General features: G+C 39.2%; 1 protein-coding gene across 4 annotated transcripts in view; it reads right to left on the bottom strand.

Annotated features, from left to right (window-relative positions):
* Window positions 1–2,828: 2,828 nt before the first annotated feature.
* The window catches only part of LOC129242940 (3-phosphoinositide-dependent protein kinase 1), a 51,693-nt gene continuing 33,316 nt past the window's right edge, over window positions 2,829–21,205 (bottom strand). For all 4 annotated transcript variants that reach the window (XM_054879892.1, XM_054879891.1, XM_054879893.1 and 1 more), the window contains 3 exons: window positions 8,658–9,764; window positions 8,319–8,593; window positions 2,829–4,338 (listed from right to left, as the gene is read on the bottom strand). In XM_054879892.1, coding sequence (XP_054735867.1) covers window positions 4,063–4,338; window positions 8,319–8,593; window positions 8,658–9,764 — 1,658 coding nt within the window. In that variant the 3' untranslated portion in view covers window positions 2,829–4,062. The remainder of the gene's footprint in view (window positions 4,339–8,318; window positions 8,594–8,657; window positions 9,765–21,205) is intronic.

Below are 21,205 nucleotides of genomic sequence, written 5' to 3'. Positions count from 1 at the left end.
GGGGTTGTTTTTTGTGAATTTTGCTTCCCAACTTTCTTTTAAATAATTTAACTTAAAACTTTTTCTGTTTTCTGTTTTTTTTTTCTTGTTTTGCCATAGTTTTCGCATAAATTTACCTTAAGTTTAAATAATAATCAGAATAATAATATAAATTAATTCATTAAAGTAACATAAATTAATTACAAATACAAATATAATTCATCTATAAGCATTAATTTAATTAAATAAGAAATTAATTATTCGCTCTTAACTTGTTTTAACTACAATATATGTATGTATGTATGTTTTCTCATTATTGATTAATGTGTTTTCATATTCCATGTTGTGTGTATGTGTGTATAGTATACGTATGCATGTAAAATAATGTGAATAATGACAATTGAGAAAAATCAAATAAATGTTTGCGTGCTTGTATGCGGTTTAGTACTAATCACTTATGCATATACTTAAAAACAAAAACGAAAACGAAAACAACAAAAAGTGTTGAAAACAAACAAAATATATATAGCGGTAATTGAACGAAATCTATAAATGATTGATTGCATTTCTTGCTGCTTTCATTTTCACTAAAAACTAAGATTAATTTCAGCTCTGCACATTTTTACAGCATAACACTAAATTCAGATTCACAAAAATTCATACAAATACAAATATATACAAAATATGTATACTTTGTTGCAAAGGTTGCACTCTTTCCACACTCCACATTTTCCAATACAATACATTGTTGCATACAAACAAAAGTTCAACAAAAGTTGCGCACGGTGCCCACTGGCAGGCTTTGCGTTTTGTTGCTTTTGTTTGGCTTTCTATAGTGCCACAAATGGCTGCTTAAACTTAATTCGCTACTGCTTACTGCAAAAAGCGAAAATTCAATTTCTCATATCTTTTCGAAATACGAAGGTTCTTTAAAGCAAAATAATAAGGTGTTTCTGGTTTTTATAGAAATAGGCATTTTCCTAACTAGAACTAAGAGGTGGCAAAATATTTCTTTTTTGCTTTTGTTTGTTTTAGGGGAAGTGCAACGTTTAGCGTTTAGTTTAATTCCATTCCATACATAACAAAATTTATTTTAAATTACATTTTTAACGCTTAACTCAGAGGCTTTTACAAAGCGGCAACCAAACTGAGTTTGCAAACATTTAACTAGTCAAACAAAACATTGAAGAAAGGAACCAAAAAGAAATGCGATATTCACTATGTATATGTATATTCTCCGTTACAACGTATTTTTTGTTTAATTTAATTTCTTAAAAAAATAACATTTCGAAATATTCATGCTTACAGATTCTTCGTACACATTCAGTATTAATTCTTTGCTAGTTTTATTTAATTCTTTTTGTTTCTTTGTATTCTTTTTGTATGTCGTATAAAAAATGAGAAATTAAATCAAATAGGAAAACGTAACTAAGATCTTCATGCGGTTTTGTTCTGCAATACAAAAAGGAGTTACTTTTGTTTAGAGCTTTTTCAACGGTATCTCAGTAGCTTTTGCTTTTCCACTAGAGGTTAAATTTGTTCTATAATTAGTTTAATTACTTTGTTGTTTCTGGTTTCTGGTTTTGCTGTTATTGTTGTTGTTGTTTCTGTTTTTGTTTAGTTTCATTAGTTGCTTTTGGTTTTCCTACCTTTTCATATTCTTGTTTTGTTTCATTTTGTCTACAATTAGATTCAAGTCTTATGCGTTGCATTATTAGGGCAAAAATACAGAGTAAACAAGGGAAACCAAAATAAAACAGGATACATACTCGTACATCTACTAGAATTCTACTAACATATTTCAAAATTCGAACACCACAAAACTGTCGCTTCCAATGTATCAATGCATTAATTAGCTCATGGAAACAAAACGAAAAATCTAAGTCAAAGTAGAAGCACAAAACCTAAATCTGAACACGGCGGCGGCGTAGATGTGTGTTGTTGTGTGAATATGTGTGTGCGCATGTGCGAGCGCCCGAGCGAGAACGAGCGTGAGAGCGCCAACATGTCGCGTGGTGTTGGTGTGTTAAACAGTGACGCAGAGCGTTAGCAGTGACTTTGCATAAAAAACAATTTACAATTTACAGTTTACAGCTTACAGCTATGAACACACTACATTTGCAACGCTTAAAATTCACTCTAATCGCATAAAAATAGTTTTCGTTTCCTTAGTTAATTATTTTGTAATTTAGCTAAATGTTGTATGCAAGCACTGACGCCCAACGATAGACTCACCACCACCAGAACGCGCGTTGTGCTCGCCGACTGCATTTGCGCCGGTGCGCGCCCGCACAAGCAGCAGCTTGATTGTGTTACAAATTTGTTTGATATTAGTTTTTCAGTGTTTAACTAACGCTTTACAATTAGTACTAGAAATATTTCTGCACTGCGCACAAATTCTCATGCTTTTTCGCAATCTACATACTATACATCGTCGTGCGCTCAACATTCCGCGCCACTTGCTTGGCTACCTTCGGACGTCCTGCTTAAAAACTACCGTTATTACGAATTTACAAACTACAATACATGCGTAAATAGTAAATAATTTTTACATCGGTCGACGCTGAATCTTCAGAGTTCACATTTACATTTAGCAGCATATTCGCCCAGCTTTTCGGATAGTTGGGCCGTGGCCTGGCTAGTGCTGCGTCGTGCAAGTTAACTACCGCCTCATTGTTCATATGCAGCAGTTGCTGCATGAATAATTGGCGTAATCATAGTTATTGTAGCCAGTATATCTCACGAACTGTATGTATGTCTGTATGTATGTTTTCTTTCTTACTACGGTGTATAAATAATTACAATATTCTCATTTCATTTACGCTTTGCTTATACGCTTATACGCTTGCATGTATGCAGTATTTGTTGTTTTTTTTTTTTTTGCCTGATCATGTATACATGATGTATATAGAGTATAATATATATGTATGGTATAATTGTAGTTATTATATATACGATTTTAATTATATTGTAGTATTTACTTGACGTTGCATTACACATTGCCCTGCTTTGCTATGCTTTGCCTACTGCCATATGTTTTGCTAGCTAGCATCGTTTAGTTAGTTCTAGCTTAATAGTTTTCTCTCTCATTTTACTATGAACGTACGTCTGTCTGCATGCCTGCTCTGCTGGTGTATAATTCATTTAATTGTGACTAACTACAAAATATTCACATTTGTTTACAATTAGAATTACATTAATTTAAATTATGCTCCACTTCGTATATACTTTTGCATGTGTGTTTGCTAAATATGTATGTATGTTGGCATATACAAATGTATGTGTATATGCTTGCTCAAAATGCTGACCACATATGTATGTACATATATGTTTGCATGCATTAACTGTATTGCATTAGTATTGTTTTAGTTGTTGTAAAGATAGCATATTCGTAAATATTATGTTTATCTGTTTCTGGTTGAATATATACTATACACTACGTCATTCGATTTACAACTCTTCAACTCCCCCGCTGCATTGCATATACATACATATGTACATTACGTCACGCCTTCACATGTGCACCTCAACTTCTCGCATACTTTTTTACCCATTCACTGCTATGCTTCCTCCTGTTTTCGCATTTGCAACTACATATTTTGGATTTGCACACTTAAACGCTAAATATTGTTTACTAATTTTGCTATACGCATTTTTGCTATGACCTTAATTCTGCCTACTTCTGCGCTATTCTTTCTGCTCTTCTTGTTTTCATGTTTTCATGCTACAATTATGCTTTGCTATTCTGCTATTCGCTACACTTCTGCAGTTGTATACTATACATTAATTTAATTGATATTTTTAGTAATTAATAATTATTTTATGTATTTGATGATTTGAACTAAATTTGTTCTAAACATTTTTTAGATGTGAACACAGCAACTCGCCCGCCACTTGCTGAGTCTGCTCTCTTGTTATTTATCTTATTCCATATTCTTCGGCGCTTATTTGTCCAACAGCTACTGTAGTTGCTGCCTTCGCCTTTCGCTTCGCCCGCTATAGGCATTTGAACGACGTTTTTGGGGTTTTGTAAGATTTTAGTTGCGCCTTCAGTAGATATATGAATTCCGGCTGGCGCTTCATTCAGTTTGACGCCGTTTTCATCGTCCGGCCAGTTGCAGCGGCGATAGCTGCCGTCAACATGTTGCCACTGCTACTGCTGCCACCGGAGGTGCTGCCGTTGGCCAGCGCCGTTGGTGAATTTGTTCGATGGGACGATTTCGGCGAAGTGCCCGTCGCTGTTGACGCAACTGCCACTGTCTCACTGTCTGGGTAGACGAGTTTTCGCATTCTTTCGATGGAATCGACCCATTCGAGCGAATATCCATCAGGATCGTCCAGATAGTATGTTCGGTTGGGCTAAAAAAAGAAAAAGATAAAATTAGTTGCAACGAAACGATGTACCAAACTACACAACAGATGTAATAACTAAAAGTTCACCTAATTACAAATAAGAGAAACAAAAATAAATAAGTAAAAAAAAAAACAATCCATACACGTGCCTTGCAAAAGCTTTCTACATACACACAGATTTCCAACACTCGTAACTTAGTGAACTTTATTGCTCATATACCGCAGATGCAGGCGCTATCCCCACTAGCCCCTCCACCAGCAAGTGGGCGCACGTGTCAACGCCAGCAAAGTTTACGACTGGACAATAGCGCAGCAGCGCTCGTAAAATTGGTGGATGCAGTAAAATTTGCTAAAAACAATTCAGCAGTGCATGCATATGCTTGTATGTGTGCCTATAAAACTGATACACCCATGCCAGAGCACCGAATGTTAACATGCGCATACACATGGATATGCGGGTAATAAACTACAAGCAGCAATGTGTGGCACACACACATCTCCAACCACCCACCCACCTGTGTTGGTCTGTTGGTCGCTGCTTGCATGTAAATAAATTCACGCCCACTTTTAGCGCTATTACTGCACATTCACGTCATCGCTACGTACGAGTACATACCTACATACATTTTCACCGATCGCAATACTTACAAGCAAAGCCCAAACACAATAGTATATACGACTATAAATGAGTGGTGGCTAGGAGGTGGTGCAGGACGCGAGGATCGGTTGAAATTTAATATACTCAAAGCCGCACGCGCTAGCAATCGACCTCATCCTGCCGCAATAGCTTCGCCCATTTGCTGCGTACACGCGCGCCGGCTCTTTATGGCTTAACTGTCAGCGTCGCTGCATCCATTCGGCCAGTGCAGGCACCAAGGCATATGTTGCCCATGAAAAATGCGTCATTGCCACCTTCGGCGAGCGAAGGAGAAATATTTGCGGAAAGCGAAATATTTGTTTGTTTAATTTTTGGCAAATTTTCAAAATGTTTGCAAATTATGTACATGCACGAAAACGAAATTTGAACAATCGCGCGTGAGTGTGCATGAGAACATGCACACATACATTGAAGCGTGTATGAGCGCATCTATACATTCACACATCTCCAAATATGTGCATAGACACAGATAAGTGCTTTCTGGCTGGCAAATGCCCCGCGAAAATGTGGCATATTCTATAAAAAATTCAATCCTTCCGCAAATTATATATGAAATATAGTAAAATTTAAAGATTTCCTGTAAAAATTTTGTAAAAATTGCAGTTTTCGTACAACTATTTTGACAAACTCGTGTACACTGATAAATTACAATCAGCCGGGCAACGCTCACCCTCACTTTTTGTAAACTGTTGCACTTTTGCCCAGTTAAAGCAAAACATTTCGAGAAAATAATACGCTAGCCTATGGCGAGAATTTTACAGTCTCAGGGCCAAATAAATTCAACATAATTACGAAAAACATAAACGCCGTAAGTGGATTTCACTGTCTCATGTTTACTTGTATGCCAGCTGAAGGCATTGACATGCGCCGATATCCAAAAATCATTGTGTAATTTGTAGTTGAGTGAAAGGCAAACCTAAACCAACACAGAAATGAAGAACGCGCAAGTGGAAGGAATTAAGAAACCTGACATTTATTTAGCGCCAATAATTTTCAATTTGCGGCGTCTGCATGAAAGACGATAACTTTATTTTTCCACTCAACACACAAATCTGTTGAAGATAAATATTAATTTTAATTGTGTACGATACTTATTTTTATTGTTATTGTTATTGTTATCGCAAGTATCACCTTCACATTGCTGCGCATTCTCTTATTATGCAACACTCAATGCACTTCCACAAGTAATCCGAGTGGCCCAAATAATCAAATTGATAAACAGCAAGCAAACAAAAAAGCAAAGAAACACTCAGACAAAATATTAAAATAATACGAAAATAAACAAGAATTTCTCGTGGTATTAGTGTTGGCAGACACGCCAGTCGAAAAAAAGAGTTGTGTTTCAATGTCAAACGATCGGACTGAATGCAGAAAAGTGCGCACGAAAGCCATCTTTTGAGGTCTTTCCTAGTGCGGCATGCAGAATATTGAAGGTGTGGCAAATATCGGGCCGTTAACCGGCTCTCAGCGAATTTGACAGAATTAGCTGATAGGCTGACGAAACAGGGGAAGTGCTTATAAAAAAACTGAGATTGTGTGTGTGTGATTGAAAAATAAATAAATCAGCACAGCCAATGCATTTTCATGTTACTTCGTTGCCATCTGAACAACGACTGATTGGAAGAGCGTAAGAATACGTGGAAATGAGCGGGTACAATTCTGCCGACAAAACTCCTGTGACGTAACAGCCATTTTTGCAATTTCACTTGGAACGGTCAATCTTGTATTCTATCCTCCTTGATTTCGCTGTGTGCTCTAGTCTATAGGCTAAATTCCACTTGTTTGCTGGCTAGTGAGATCAACCATAGAACAAAGCAAAGGGAAATGTATGGAGAAATAAAAGAACAGAACACCGGCAACCAATCAGCCAAACCAAAGCATCTAAATATGAAAAATTAGCTGTAAAGTGTAGAAAATCTGCGGCCAAAAATAGTTAGAAACGTTGCGCTGAAGTTGGCTGTATAGGCGCGCAAAAATTTCACTCATTACAACATTACGTTTGCGCACTCTGTGTACAATTGCATAAGCTATTTTTCAATTACTCTGTTTACAGCCATTGCTGTGAGTAATTTCGTCATCTAATGACGTCATACGTGTGTGAGACATACAAATATGTTTGTGGTGTACAAATGGAAATGTTCAGTAGGAGCTTCGGCGAGCAAGCACACCAATGCGATGTGATAAATTGGATTGAACTGCAAAACTATTGAACGGTTGATTGAACGTTTTTTCACTAATCTTTTGAGGGCTTGAGCCGATATTTCCGAAGCTCACAGCCGAGACGAACACAGAGAACAAATATAAGCGAAATAGCTAATAGGCGTACATATAAGGGATGAGTAAAAAAGAAGCATGACAAATTTGAGCGGCCAGCAAATGGTAGCGATGCGTATACAACCGAAGCTCCTTATAGTTGCTTAGTCTAGTAATCGGCCGAATTTACACACACGCAGGCAAATGTCATGCCATGCCATGCCAAAAATACTGAGTACCAAAGTAACAAGTTCAATAAACCGGGTGGAGCGTGCAAAAACTAACTATTTCCGTGTATTCAAGGCCGTTTTCTGAACTCTTACTATTTCTGCTATTCATTTGAGCTTTACGCTCATTACGTTCGCTAAATTTATGGCATTCGTTTATATACATAAATGTGTGTGCATTCACCCAAGTAATGAGTTGATTTGTTGCAAAATTGTAGCAGAACGCTGAAGGTATTTACATATTCTATTTCGTATATGCTTCATATCATTGTGCTGAGTCTCGGTTTGTACTTTTTAACGCAAAAATACAACAGGTGTGCTGTCCGCCCTACCGCCGGTGATGTAATGCCTCTTTAAATGTGGGAATTGAAAAATGTGCAATTGTAGCGGTGCCTAATGTGGCACCATTTTTGGGACCATTTCACAATAATTAGACAGCCATGGCGCCAGTCTCATGTGTATACACCTGCAACCCGGGTAGACTTCAGTTGTGTTCACATACAAATGCGGCCAGACAAAGTGGGGCATATACGCCGGCTATATTTAGTGCACTGAATGCGCGCCAAGTATGCAAAAGCTGGGGAATTTTTTCATAATTCATCGCAAAACGATGCCATTTTACAGCATATAAATAAAGAAAGAAAATGGTTTATATTTGGTATGGAACGCAATGATTTCACATTTTTTACACTTTTGACTTTGTGCTGAACACTTCGCGCTTATAAGTTGCAGTCAATCAGAGGTTAACAAAATGGTCTACAAGCACCCAATACTTGCTGATATGGTTTTGCATCTAAATGCGATTGAGGCAAACATAAAACTGATGCCGTTAAATTTATTACACTCACCGTATGCACAAAGAATATTTTGAAGTTTTTAGGCTCAACACGCAGTTCGGCGCTCCATGGTATTTCACCTTTCTTCACCATCTGTACGGGGTCGATGTAGATCAGGCGCGGGCCCGTCGTGAGCAGCAACATGCGCTTGCGTGCGAACAGGCCTTTGCGTTTATTGATATAGCCCTTCTTCAATATGACCTCGTTGTCAGCAAAGATGTGCCACTTATCAGACTTTTGTTGCTCTAAACGTTTCTGTTTCTCAGCATCCGAAATGTCGTAAATATCTGAATAGAAATAAAAGAATTTCATTATTGAAAAGTTGCATTACAGTAGTTAAGTTTTACTCACTTTTTATTACAGTCTTTTTCTCAATCTCTCTGCCATTCTGTTTGCAATCGCCGCCACCAAGCGATGTGCCTAATTCAATGCCGAGCAAACGGGTAAGTTGCTTGTCGTCCAAGCCCGGTTCGAGATTTTCGGGCATACAGTATTGTGAGCGAAAGTCTTCGTCTTTCGAAACGCCCGGCAAGTATGGGTATATTGGGGGCGGAGTTTGTTGTCGCACAGTGCCAAAGTCAATACCGTTAAAGAACGGATGTGAACGTATGCTCACATAGGAACCACCTCCGTCTTGTGCACCCAAGCGCTCTTCAGGCTTTACCTTCAATAGTTTTCTGACTAGATCCTCAGCATCTTTGTCGAAGCCTTGTGGAAAGTCGAGGTCGCAAGCCAAAATTTCCTTGAATATGACATAGTCATTGCTGCCGCGGAAAGGCGGTAAGCCAGATATCATCTGGTAGACTATACAGCCGAGAGCCCATAGATCAGCAGCGGGTGAAATGGGTCCATTTTGCAAAACCTCTGGCGAAACGTATTGTGCCGTACCTACAAAGCTGCCCTTGCGTCTGCGATTGTAATAACGTCCTGGTCGCCCACTATGTGTGCGATCCTCATCGCTGCCAGTATCATTGGTGTCCTCGGCGTCCTCGTCCTCATCCTCATCACTGCGATTCGGAAAACGGCTACTACGCGTCAACGTAGACGGCACATTTACACAAGTGCTGGCCACAGAGGAACGCTCATCGGGTTTGAAGATTTTCGCCGAACCGAAATCGGCTATCAGTGTGTGCATGTCTTCATCCAATAGGATATTCTCAGGTTTCAGGTCACGATGCACCACATTGCGACGGTGCATTTGCTCGCAAGCTAATACTAATTCGGCCACATAGTGGCGTGTGCAGTCCACATCGAAGGATCCCACCTTATTGATGTACGGCAGCAAATCGCCATTCTTGGCATAGGTCATCACAAAGTACAGAGAACGTCTGTCCTGGAACGTACACGACAGATTCACAAAGCCGGGCACATTGGTCATCATGTGCATGGCTTCGCGCTCACGCCGCACATACTCCTGCTTATCCTCACGCAGAATGTGGCGTTTCTCGCACACCTTAACTGAAATGACAGGAAGTAACAAAGAAAAAAGATGTTAGCTGAGCAAATTTTAAGCAAAAAACAAAAGAGATTTCGATAAAAGTTTCTAAAGCGTGAAAGTCAGCTCCAGCAATGCTTGTACACCTACATATACATACATATGCATATGTATGTGTATGCACGCGCATATGTACATATGTGCATTAATTGCCCACGTTTATGACTATTTTAATTTCGCGCCACTACCGCAAAAGTTGCACTACATAACTGCCAGATGGGATACACATACATATATGTATATGGATATATGCATATCGACGCGTGCATGTATGCATGTATGTATGTGTGTAAGTGCATATGTATGCGCGCATACCTAATTATAATCGCGCGGACTGCAACGTGTTTCAAAATGCTGTTTGGAGAGAACAATAAAAACCCACACAAACACCAACAGGTATTAACTGTAAATTCTTCAAACGTGCTGCTGAAAAAATGGACTTCGAAACGAAATCTGGTGCTGCAGGAATCCCGATTCAGCCACGCGTGCGACAATAAAATTCATGCAAATACGAGATGTCGCTGAGCAAAGCCACACAGGCATGCATATTTAATTATGGTTTTACAAATGTATTGTATGTACATTTATAATATTTTAAAAGCAACAATAATGCTGAACAAATGTTTTCGAGTCGGTCAGCCAGCAGCAGAAAGCAGTTTTTTATTTTTGTATTTCATCGAAGTTATCAATAAAAAATGCTATGCTAATTTCGGTGACAATTCACAAACACAACTTGCGAATTTAAAAAAAGCATGCAAACACTGCCGCAGCAGTTTTAATACAATTACCAATTAATTATTCGACAGTATGCGAGATAACTTGATTTTGCATACGAATTGTACAAATGTACTGCTGCGCGACCTGCTCACCTCCTCCCTCCTTGTCCTCTGCTACAAGTGCATATGCATATGTGTGTAAGTATGCACTCAGCTTTTGGGCAAGCTTTCGTTTCTGAGCCATTTCGGAGCTCTGCGCAAACAAAAATCAGGTGACGTGATTGACAGAGCCGACGATCTGATCTATCGCCCACAACGCGCACAAATAACGGTTGTGACTTTTATTGGTTGTGCCCAGCGAATTCTTGGTCCCCTGTTCAGCTGAGCTACACAGCACCCACCCACTTCTTTGTGATGCATTCAAGTCATTGTCATGTTCGGTTAGCGATAAGGTTTGCTTATAAAATATTGCTTTTATTTATTTATTTTTATATTTACAATTCCTTCCAACATTTCACTTGACAACGCGAACTATTTATACAGCATATTGCGGTTATTTTGCTGTTTGCTGTTTTGCTGTTCTGTTCTGCTGTTGGGAGTTATTTGCCTTTTTTCTTGCCATTTTTAATTGATAACTTAATTATTGTTCGCACCTGTTCACTAAAAATGAAAGCAATTGTGCATATGCCCGAGTATATTATAACAAAGCGAGTAAATGGATATACATACACATATTCATACATACCATATATATATATATGTATTTGTGGTTTCGAACTTACATAGATAAGGATGTTTTTGAAAAGATAATTTGCCGAGAAACCTAAAAAAACACAAAGCAGCAAGCTGTTCTCAACCGCAGCTTTGCGGATGCTAGGCGATAAAAATGTTCATATGTATGTGTGTGAAGCTTAAGGGACTATTTTTGGGTCTGGCGGTTCATTAGAACCAGCCCACTGTGCGCCCATTTGTGTTCCTCAATAACATTATTTTTTTGTTGCGATTTTGCTTAATCACAATAAACAACTTTGAGCAAATCCTCAATTGGCGGCGCTCACAGAAACACATAACCACATAATAAAAATAAAATAAAATCAGAATATTGAATTGAAGCTCACCAATCGCGACGCCATCGTGGCGACAGATAAATACAAATTCTGTTTATTTTTAAACATTCCGAATGTTAGTTTATTTTGGTTTGTTTGTTGTGTCTAGGCCAAGTAGTTGTAGCTGCTGACCGTTTGGCAGGCGAGCGGATGGACTCTCGTTGATTGTGGGTTGGTGGCACGTTGAGGCTGTACAAACAACCGAAGCGCCCGCAACCTGTTCACCTATTTCAGCGAAGCCTTAGAGGTTTTTCAATTTTCATACAGTCACTTAAAAATGTAAAAAATCAGTTTATCATCCATTTATAAACGCAAATTTGCTATATACATCTTCATGTCGTCCCACAAATAAATAAGGAGCTTCCGAACGGCAGACAGTTTTTATGGCAAACAGCCATTCGAAGGTTTACCATTGACTGCCGAAGGGGCGAGCGCAGGAAACGAAGCCATACGTCTGCAGAGGTCTCCGTATCAAATCTGATGAATCTGGCAAAACCCTCTGCCATTTCTGGGTGTAGAAATAAGAATCAACACGCCATCCGTCTAAAATTTTCTAATACATTGTTTGACTTTGCGGAGCGATTAACGGAACATGATACAACAATGAGCACCAAAAATATCAACAAATTCCACCATTCGCTATAATATATCTAGAATGCCACCCATAAAACACATACCGATGTATATATGTTGAAAAAAATACAAAACAAAAATTCCGATTGTTAATTTTTCTGCGAAATTGTTATTAGTTTTAGTTTGATTGTTGGTGCTTTTCTTGTTATACTCGTATCATTGCTCATTGCTGTTCGGTATGAACACATCGTTGTTGCTGCTGTGAAACATCTCATCGCTCAAGAATGCGTTCAGCGGAAATGTCACTCAATTGTTGGGGAGCAGCAGCAGCAGTAGCAGCAGCACTAACAGTCGCCGTCATAAACGCAATGTAAGAATAACAAATAACGAATGACATAGACACAAGGAAGTGGGGTAGGTGGTGATCACTGCGTTTTCATGGCTAAAATCAGTTGTGAATTATCAGGTCACCGGTCACCAGGTCTGCGAATATGCGACAGTAAAATACAAGAAGATGAGAGCAAAGCGCTTGTCCCATAAACAGTACAACATACAAAATGTCACTAACGGAACAAACTAGTCACACAAATTTTTATTCCTGATTAAGCACCACACTCACAGATATTGTATTAAAATCTGACAAAAAATATTGGATTTTATTTTATATTTCTTTGTATAGAATCAATATCGCAATGCAGCTCCGCAAAGAAGTGAAACTTCAAAAAACTTTGAAGCAAGCTTCAATATCAGTCAATAAAAAAAATATATTTTTTAACTAAAAAAAATTTCAAATTAAATATGTAGTTCAATACAATTTCATATTTAATTGCACTAGTGACGAAAACCATCAAAACGACCTGTGAAATCAGCACTTGCATGAATTTACAGCTGATGCGTATTGCTAAAATCATGACTGAGCGCCTCATTACCAAAATAAGGCGTGTGGTAAGTATTGGTGCTGAACGAGAAACCAATGATTTCATCTGTACTCAAAGGTATGTATGTATGGATTCGCAAAAAAAATATTATAAATGCCTAGCATCGACAAAGTACACTAACACAACTGACAAAGAACAGGAGCGAAAGGGCACAGATCAATCTAAAATATTCATTCATTATTTCAGCAAAAGCTTCCAACATTTTTCTTATCAGTGCAAGCATGAGATGGCGTGTTCTTGTTGTTAACATCAATGACCTTTGTTGGCCACTCACGGCTTATTACTAAAATTAATCGCACCATTCAAATGTACATATGTTTAATAATTTTTCATTTTTTTTGGACGACAATATTTTGCTGTTTTAAAAATCGATTGTTTGAATAACTAAACTTAGCAGATAACCATTGGATTCTTTCTTTAATTAACATCAAACTCTAATGCTACTCCTCCAAAATAATTCATTCCACACGATTCAAGATATTTCATTTCGGCCCTTTTTATGTGCCAGCACTGCATTCTCCCTATAAGTGCAACTTTTGTTACTTTGTTACGAAACTGGATCCAAAAAGTCAACAACATCGTCAGCAAGACCTCTTGAAAAACACACCGACCGTTTAGCACGCAAAGGCAAAGCTCACCAACAACATTGTCGTTCGTTACCCCCTTGTGCCGAGATGTGCCGGTGCTGACTGACTGCCCCACAGTTTGGTTGTATGGAAAGGTTCAAACTCTTCGTCATTTCGCTCTTATGGAATTTTATTTTGCTGTTTACTTTACGGGAGCATCAGACAGTTGTTTTATTATTGCCGCTTTGTTGTTGTTGTGTTTATTTTTATATGTCTTTTAGGGGTCTATTTTTATTTTTATTTCGTTTATTGTTTTCCTCCCTCCCCACAAATTTCATGTATGAAACTTTTTTTACTCTGCTTTTGTTTTCAAAAAAGGTAGCAGCGGCTTTACTGGCTAATTCCGCCGAACTACGAATATCGTCTGCCCATGGTTTTTTCTGTGTGATCGCAATGTTTTAATATTCTCAATGTATACTAGGCGAGACGGTCGCCGCGGCGCGACGGTTTATTCTTTTAAGGCCGGCCAACCTGCCAGCTACTTTATGTTCTGCTCTCGCTCGCAATCGCTCGTACATACATAAGTCGCAACGATAACTTGCAGAAGCGAGCAGTCAACAAACAGTCAGGCTGTCATGCGGTTAATGAACGACCAACCAGATTATACTAAGTAACCTTGAACTCCTATGTTGGCTGGTTCTGTGCTGTTTTAAGAACACAAAAAGTGCGCACGAATGCGACAAAACACCAATTAGAAGGCGGGGAGTGAAGAAGGTTGTAAGCAAATATACTCCATGTTAGGCAGTTAGGCAGCTGAGCGAACGGGCAATTGAGGTATTGTCAAATTGTATATTGCAAGGAATTCTCCAGTGCATGGCTCTCTTACCTTGCAAATTACCAGCGACCTCAGCAGCGCAGCGTCGCCCACGTGTTGGAATGTAGGCCTCGCTGGCGCGTGGAATGCCAATTCAGCAACATTCTCCGGCAATTTTTGGGTAATGTTTTATATTATTACAACAAAAACAATCATTTTTGCATTTCAGCATATCACTTGACACGTCAAGTCATCAGATATCAGTGTTAAAAATAACTTGTTGAGTGTAAATATCAGATTGCGCTCCCAAACGAAACAAACTAAGGCGTAGGAAAGTAATAAAAAACATGCTTACCGCCGGGCAGTAGAATAGTGAGAAACCAATAATGCAGCAGCTTTCGCATACAAAACAAAATCAGTAAATATTGGAGGGGCACTACCGTTCGCCAAACAGACAGGAAAAAAAAAATAAAATAGAACAAAAGCAGAAATGCAGAGTCGACCGTCCTAGTGGATCACCGCCTACCTGTGCATTGCAGTTGCCTTGCGCCCTGCGATACCAGTCAAGCAAACAACTGCTGGCGGTCGATCACTCACTTGTTTTTTGTCATTTATTGTTGCATTGACAGCTGTTTTCGGCTGCTCTCAGCTGTTACAATAAAAGCAAAGAGAACGTCATTATTGAGGTCATTTGCATTTGGCGATTGGCATACGTGAAAAAAAAATGCTACAAACTACAAAAACCAAGAGTGAGCTTGTTTAGCAAGCAAAAAAAAAAAAATATGCACTTGTTCGGGTCAAAAATCGTTTAAAAATATTTTGCAAAAGCGATTTATTATCCACGCTGATCAGGCATTATGGAACCATTTCTCACACGACCTGTCTTGGGCAAATCTAATTAAACAAACGAAAAATTTAAAATTATTGCTGAGCGCCATTTCGGTGCAGCCACAAGCAGTGCCATCAGTAATCTGTAAAGAGGGGAGAATGCCCTCAATAGAATTCGCGCCAAGCGAATTGCATCTTTGGCTTGCATATCGATACACACAAATATAAAATATATGTATATGCATGAACATATATGTATACTTACATATGTATGTGTATACAAAACGATGAGAGGTATGGAAAAACGAGAATGAGAAGTAAACAAATCAAACAAAAAAACGGCTAACCAGGTGAGGTTGCAAGTAATCAACGGGCGTGCAAGAGACGTACGCTCTGTCCAAGTTCCAAGCTCCAACAGCAGCATCCCGCTGCCACAACATCGGCATCAGCATCAGCAGCAAGCAAGAGCAAGAACAGCGAAGCGACAAAAACAACGAGAACGGCAAGCGCAAGAGCAATAAAAACCGAGTTGCTGTCATTCGCAATGGAATGCAATCCGACAACTTTTGGTTGCGCACGCGCGTCGCTTTTTGTGGAGACGTTAAGTAAGCAGCTACTTCTGCTAGAAATAATGCCATTAAACTTGCAACAGCCACCAAGCCAGTAAACATAAGCAACACTCGAGCGTAGCTCTGCGCCATATAAATCGCAAACTGTTCACCGGTAATGCCAGCTACAGGCCTGTGTGTGTGTATGCATCCGCCGCCATTACACTCAATAAATAATCACCAACACAATGCAAGGAACAGCATGGATGGCATGGATGATGATCGTATGCGCACGGTGAAAATGCATATAAGACTCAATCGGTTCCAAGAGCCAAAAGACATATCAAGACTAAGACGGGCAGGTTATTAGAAAATACTCGTACAAGAATGCGGAAATTGTTTTAAAAGCTCTCATAAAATTGCAGAAAAATTTAAAATGTTGCTATTTTTACAGAATTTTACAACAAATACAACCAACCAACTTTTTCAAATAATTCAACATCAACCAAATAATTCATCACCCCCAGCTAAGGGGAAAAAAGCGATTTATTAATGGCGTTTTATTCAAATTCGGCGCATTTGGGCCACACACATACATATGCATTCTACCAAGAGTTACAGGAAAAAATGTTTTTTTTTTTGTTGTTGTTTGAAACTCTGCGGGGAGTCGTAAGCTTCCGCTAATTAACAATAGGAACTGGAGCAGGTAATCACCGAGGAATATGCAAGTGGGTGGTCCATCCATCACATTTATATGTATGTGCACCTATGCGCATAAGTACGGAAACAGTAGCGGTAGTAATAATTTGAAATATATCTGTGAGTTAAATTTAGCTGCCTGCAAGAGTCCACGCCATAAATAGTCGGCGCGTAGCGGAAAGCGTCGAACAGTAATGCCAATGTCACACTCATCACTAAGCAGGCACTTGCCCTCTACATACATATACATGTACGTATGTATGCTTAATGCAAAAAAGATACGCGTAAAAAGTGTATACGAGTACGGAAAAAGGGGAAAATTATATATATATTTGTGCTTGCGTAAGGACCACCAACAGTGTTCGGGTGCAAGTTTCATACGTATGGCTTATTTTTCACTTTAGTGTGAGCTCCGGACACCCGACACAACTACGGAGGTGAACAACTGATTTCCAACCATTTTAACAACCCAGTTCTCACTCTCAGACAATTATAAACGGGAAGTTAAGTAAGAAAAATATTAACTGTACAATAGCTGTCATGTCATATTACCCCTAAATAATAGTTCAGATAATAAAAATGAGTCCTAAGCGTAAGCGAATGTGGCAAAGGGCCGTGAAAAATATTACGTTTCCGTCGCCGATGCTAATTCAGGCCAATACAACTATTAGTCAACGTTTTAGCCTGTTGTTAGGGCTGACGAAATAAATCTATTTATTGTATTGCAATCACACATTACACTATTTTTAGTTACTAAACACAGCTAATTTTGTTCTTGTTTTTCCCCCCTACTGCTGGCAGTACCATGAACAAATTTCCCAAAGCTTTAGTTTTTAAGTTCGTTAGTATGCACTATATGTGGGATGAGGTCGAGTTTCTATGAGGAGGCGTAAGACTACAATTTACTCTCAATGGAATTGCTAAGAATAAACATATGTACGTATATAACGGCTATGGAGGTAGATAATTCGGAATAGGGAAGGTGTAATAAAAAATTTGGAAAATAGCTTCTCATTTGAGATATAAAATTGAGATGGGTGTCAAGAAGCAGGCTGTGTTGTGAAGCACAAAATTAGCCATGTGCCATCTAGTGAAATGTGGAAACTGTGTATGCGTGGGCTGAAAAAATATTGTGCGCTGCAGTCTTGCATTTATGTATCTGTCATTGGAGCGCAGCGTGTACTAAACATTATCAAGAGACAAAGCGGCGTTTTCAGCTTTCGACCAAAAGGCGCCATACAAACCAAAAACACATGATCAATGCGCCATACACAATAAGCAACCAATTTTTCACTTCAACGTATTTTTTCTAGCGGCCATACCATGTGGGCTGTCAGACATTAACAAAAAGTCTCAAAGTAAAGGCTGACAACATGGCGAAAATTATTTCAAATCAAATAAACAAACTTATTGGCAGCACCAGAAAAATAATGCCAATTACTTTGGCAACTGAGCACTCCCTATATTCCCCCCGTGTCCTTAGTTATGGCAGCGATAGTCGTATGTACGTCAACGGCACCCCAAATTTACCGCCAATACGCATGCACACGCACGAACGCACGCACACACGTTTACTTTTGTTGCTTTCCCGCGTTGCTGAACGCGTTTCCTCTTTCTTTTCGTCTACCGAAAATGTTACTAAAACCGTGACTCATAATTTTTTCGTTTTTTTCATTTGTTAATTTCCCTTTCGTTTCTTCTCTATCTAGTTGTCTTGGTGTTGGTGTTGTTCGAACACGTTGCTGAGTTTATTGCCCTTTGGGCGTCATATTGACTGCACGCAAAGGATTTTTAATGCCTAAACATCACTTCGTTGTTGTTGCAGTTGGTGTTGGTGTTGGTGCTGCTGTTGCTTCCGTTCTACTGTTCTCCCGCTCTGCTTCTTATCCATCGAGTGCGAATGAGACACGAATTTAAGTAAACTCAAAATCGAAGGTTATTTCATTTCACTGATATCAAAGTGTACAAAAGCAACAAACTTTATTGCTGTGTGTGTACATAATTTTTTTGTTGCTGTTGTCATCAAACAAATGAGAAATGAAGGGCATACCGATGAACCAATGAATAGACGAAGCAAGGAGCCGGAAAGTGACGACTTGGACAATTTTCACCGTAGCGACTTAAAACAGCTGTCGTTCTTTGCATTGGTAAACGCAGCTGTTGGCAATGCCCGCCAATCCTAAGGTTAAGTGAAACATATTGATAGCCAGTATTGCGCGCACTCCAGACGAGCCACCGAACATCGAAGCAGAGACATTGTGTTGTTGTGGGAGAGGCAAATATGATGATGAACAGCCAGGTATGCTCTTGACCGCTGGACAAAGGCAAAAAACCTCTTTCTTTGTCCTTAAAACGCATGACATGTACGTCTAGGTGTGTACACACTTACTACTACATGCGAGCATGAAATATGATTATGAAAAATTGAGAGCATAAAACAGACACGCAGTCACGGCCTTTCGAGTGCTTGATGGGAAAAAAAAGTCACAACTAATGAAAACGTCAAAAGGATAATAAACAGAAGTAATACAGCCGAGCAGCAGTAAAACAAAACAACGCAACCAGTAGCGCTGGAGAAGTTTTAAACGACATCGAAAGGTTAATGACACAAATTTCAATTCGTTGGTGAGGAACAAAGTTCGAGCAACGTCTGTATTAAATTTCACAAACAAGCTGAATCGCACTGCGAGTCGAAATTGGGGGCATAAAAGCGCACACGCGTGCATACAGGCACAAAAAAATACAAAAATATTATTTTAACTCATGCAACACATCACTTCGAGTGGAAATTCCCACCGCAAAGTAGATTTAAGTGATTTTTCTGTCATTTGTAAGGCAGCAAGACACTTCATTTGTACAAACATAGGGCTGATACAGAATCGCAGATTGGAGATATAAGGGAAAAGCAAAGAAGCGCGTAAAATCGCTTTACCGTGATCACCCCTTCACGATGCTTTTGCCAATTCATCACAAGCCAGGAGCAATGAGCAATTACAGCCGTTTTGTCTGCTGCATCATGTAACAACTATGAATGTAAAATGCGTACAGTTGCCACAAATAAAAAAGCAGACAAGCAACCAACTGCTGTCGGAATATCACTGCCCGGAGTACGCACCAGTGACATGATTTATACGAATCGTTTTTCAATTTTTCGAATTGAAAACATAAAACACACACGACGCTGATGGAAGAAAATCGGTGAGAATAATGCAAACTCATCTGGAATTTCTCTGAAATAACTTGCAGCTGCGCGGGGGGCACTACTTAGGACAGTGGGCGGTCCAACGGCTTATAAACACAAAATGAGCAGACGGATACATAGTTACCAAGTCAACCGTAAGAATGAGGTAAAACGCAGTAGACAGAAAGCAAAAAAGAAGACTCTGGTAGATAAACCAGTGAGCGCAGTGCCAACGGACCAGTGTCCACAAACTGGTTGGAATTCAAATGCGCAAGAAAAGAAAATTAAGTGGCAAAGAGAAGAGGCGAAATAGAAGAAATTAAAGCATTACAACATTCTTGTACACACACACATCCTTGCGTGTGTAGTGGTTGAGGATTCATAAAATCATGCAGCTGAAATGGCGGGAAAATCATTGCAGTCGTGTGCAAGAGGAGATGCAGGCAGCAACACGTGTTGCAACCAGCGATAAGGGCGTTCTAAGAATTAAGATATTCACAATTACGAATATACAAACAGACACTACGGAACATATGAGAGTTGAGGAACGCATGATTAGCAAGCCACATACATACGCATGCAACTAAAGAAGTTAATAAAATATGTGCCGTAATACATACATACACATATGTATGTATGTATATTTATGCGCCTCCATATACGATCCACCATATGTTTGCCTACTCTATATTCCCCCTCACGATGGAATATGTACATACATGCGAAATATGCACATACATACATGCACATATGTAAACAACGGTTTGCGGATATTCCAATCGAATATTTTTCTTGATTTTTCTGCAACCAGGCAGTCAGAAGCACGCACCCAACTACGCCCAGCCAACAAACAATTTATCTACTTGCGTTGACTGAACAAAGCTCAACGCTTATCATGTGACAAAACAAGTGTACGCTACGTACTTAAATACTATGTAGGTATGTACGTCAGAAGAACACACAACGACGTCAAAGTGCACGTCATCTTCTGATCCATAGGACGTCCCATACACTTAGGTATCAGCAAATTGAAACCGGCTGCTCACCGCGTGTACGCTCGAAACAACTTAGCTCCGTCGCTGCCGACGTTGTCGTCGACGTAGTTATTGTCATCGGTGTACGTCAGTCACTGGGCCGAGGGGGGTTTTTTGGTGGTGTATATGTTTGTTTTCTCACAATATAAGCTCAAAATTCATGAACTGCAGATAAGTTTGTGTTTTCAGAAAAATAGTCGAGTAAATTTACATACAACATTTTGCTGCTGTGGAGGAACTTAAAATAAGTTAATAAAATACTGATAAAGAAGCTATTAACAGCTCAAAGCGCCTTTTTATTATTAAAGGGCAGCGCTTCGAGCCGCAATATATTTATTTTAAATCGGCAAAAATATCCGATGTAACAACGCAGCCGCGAATGACGAAAGCTACAAAGAGGC

This window comes from Anastrepha obliqua, chromosome 3 (assembly GCF_027943255.1).
Source record: "Anastrepha obliqua isolate idAnaObli1 chromosome 3, idAnaObli1_1.0, whole genome shotgun sequence".
NCBI lineage: Eukaryota > Metazoa > Arthropoda > Insecta > Diptera > Tephritidae > Anastrepha > Anastrepha obliqua.
This window is presented reverse-complemented; position numbering and strand designations above follow the sequence as displayed.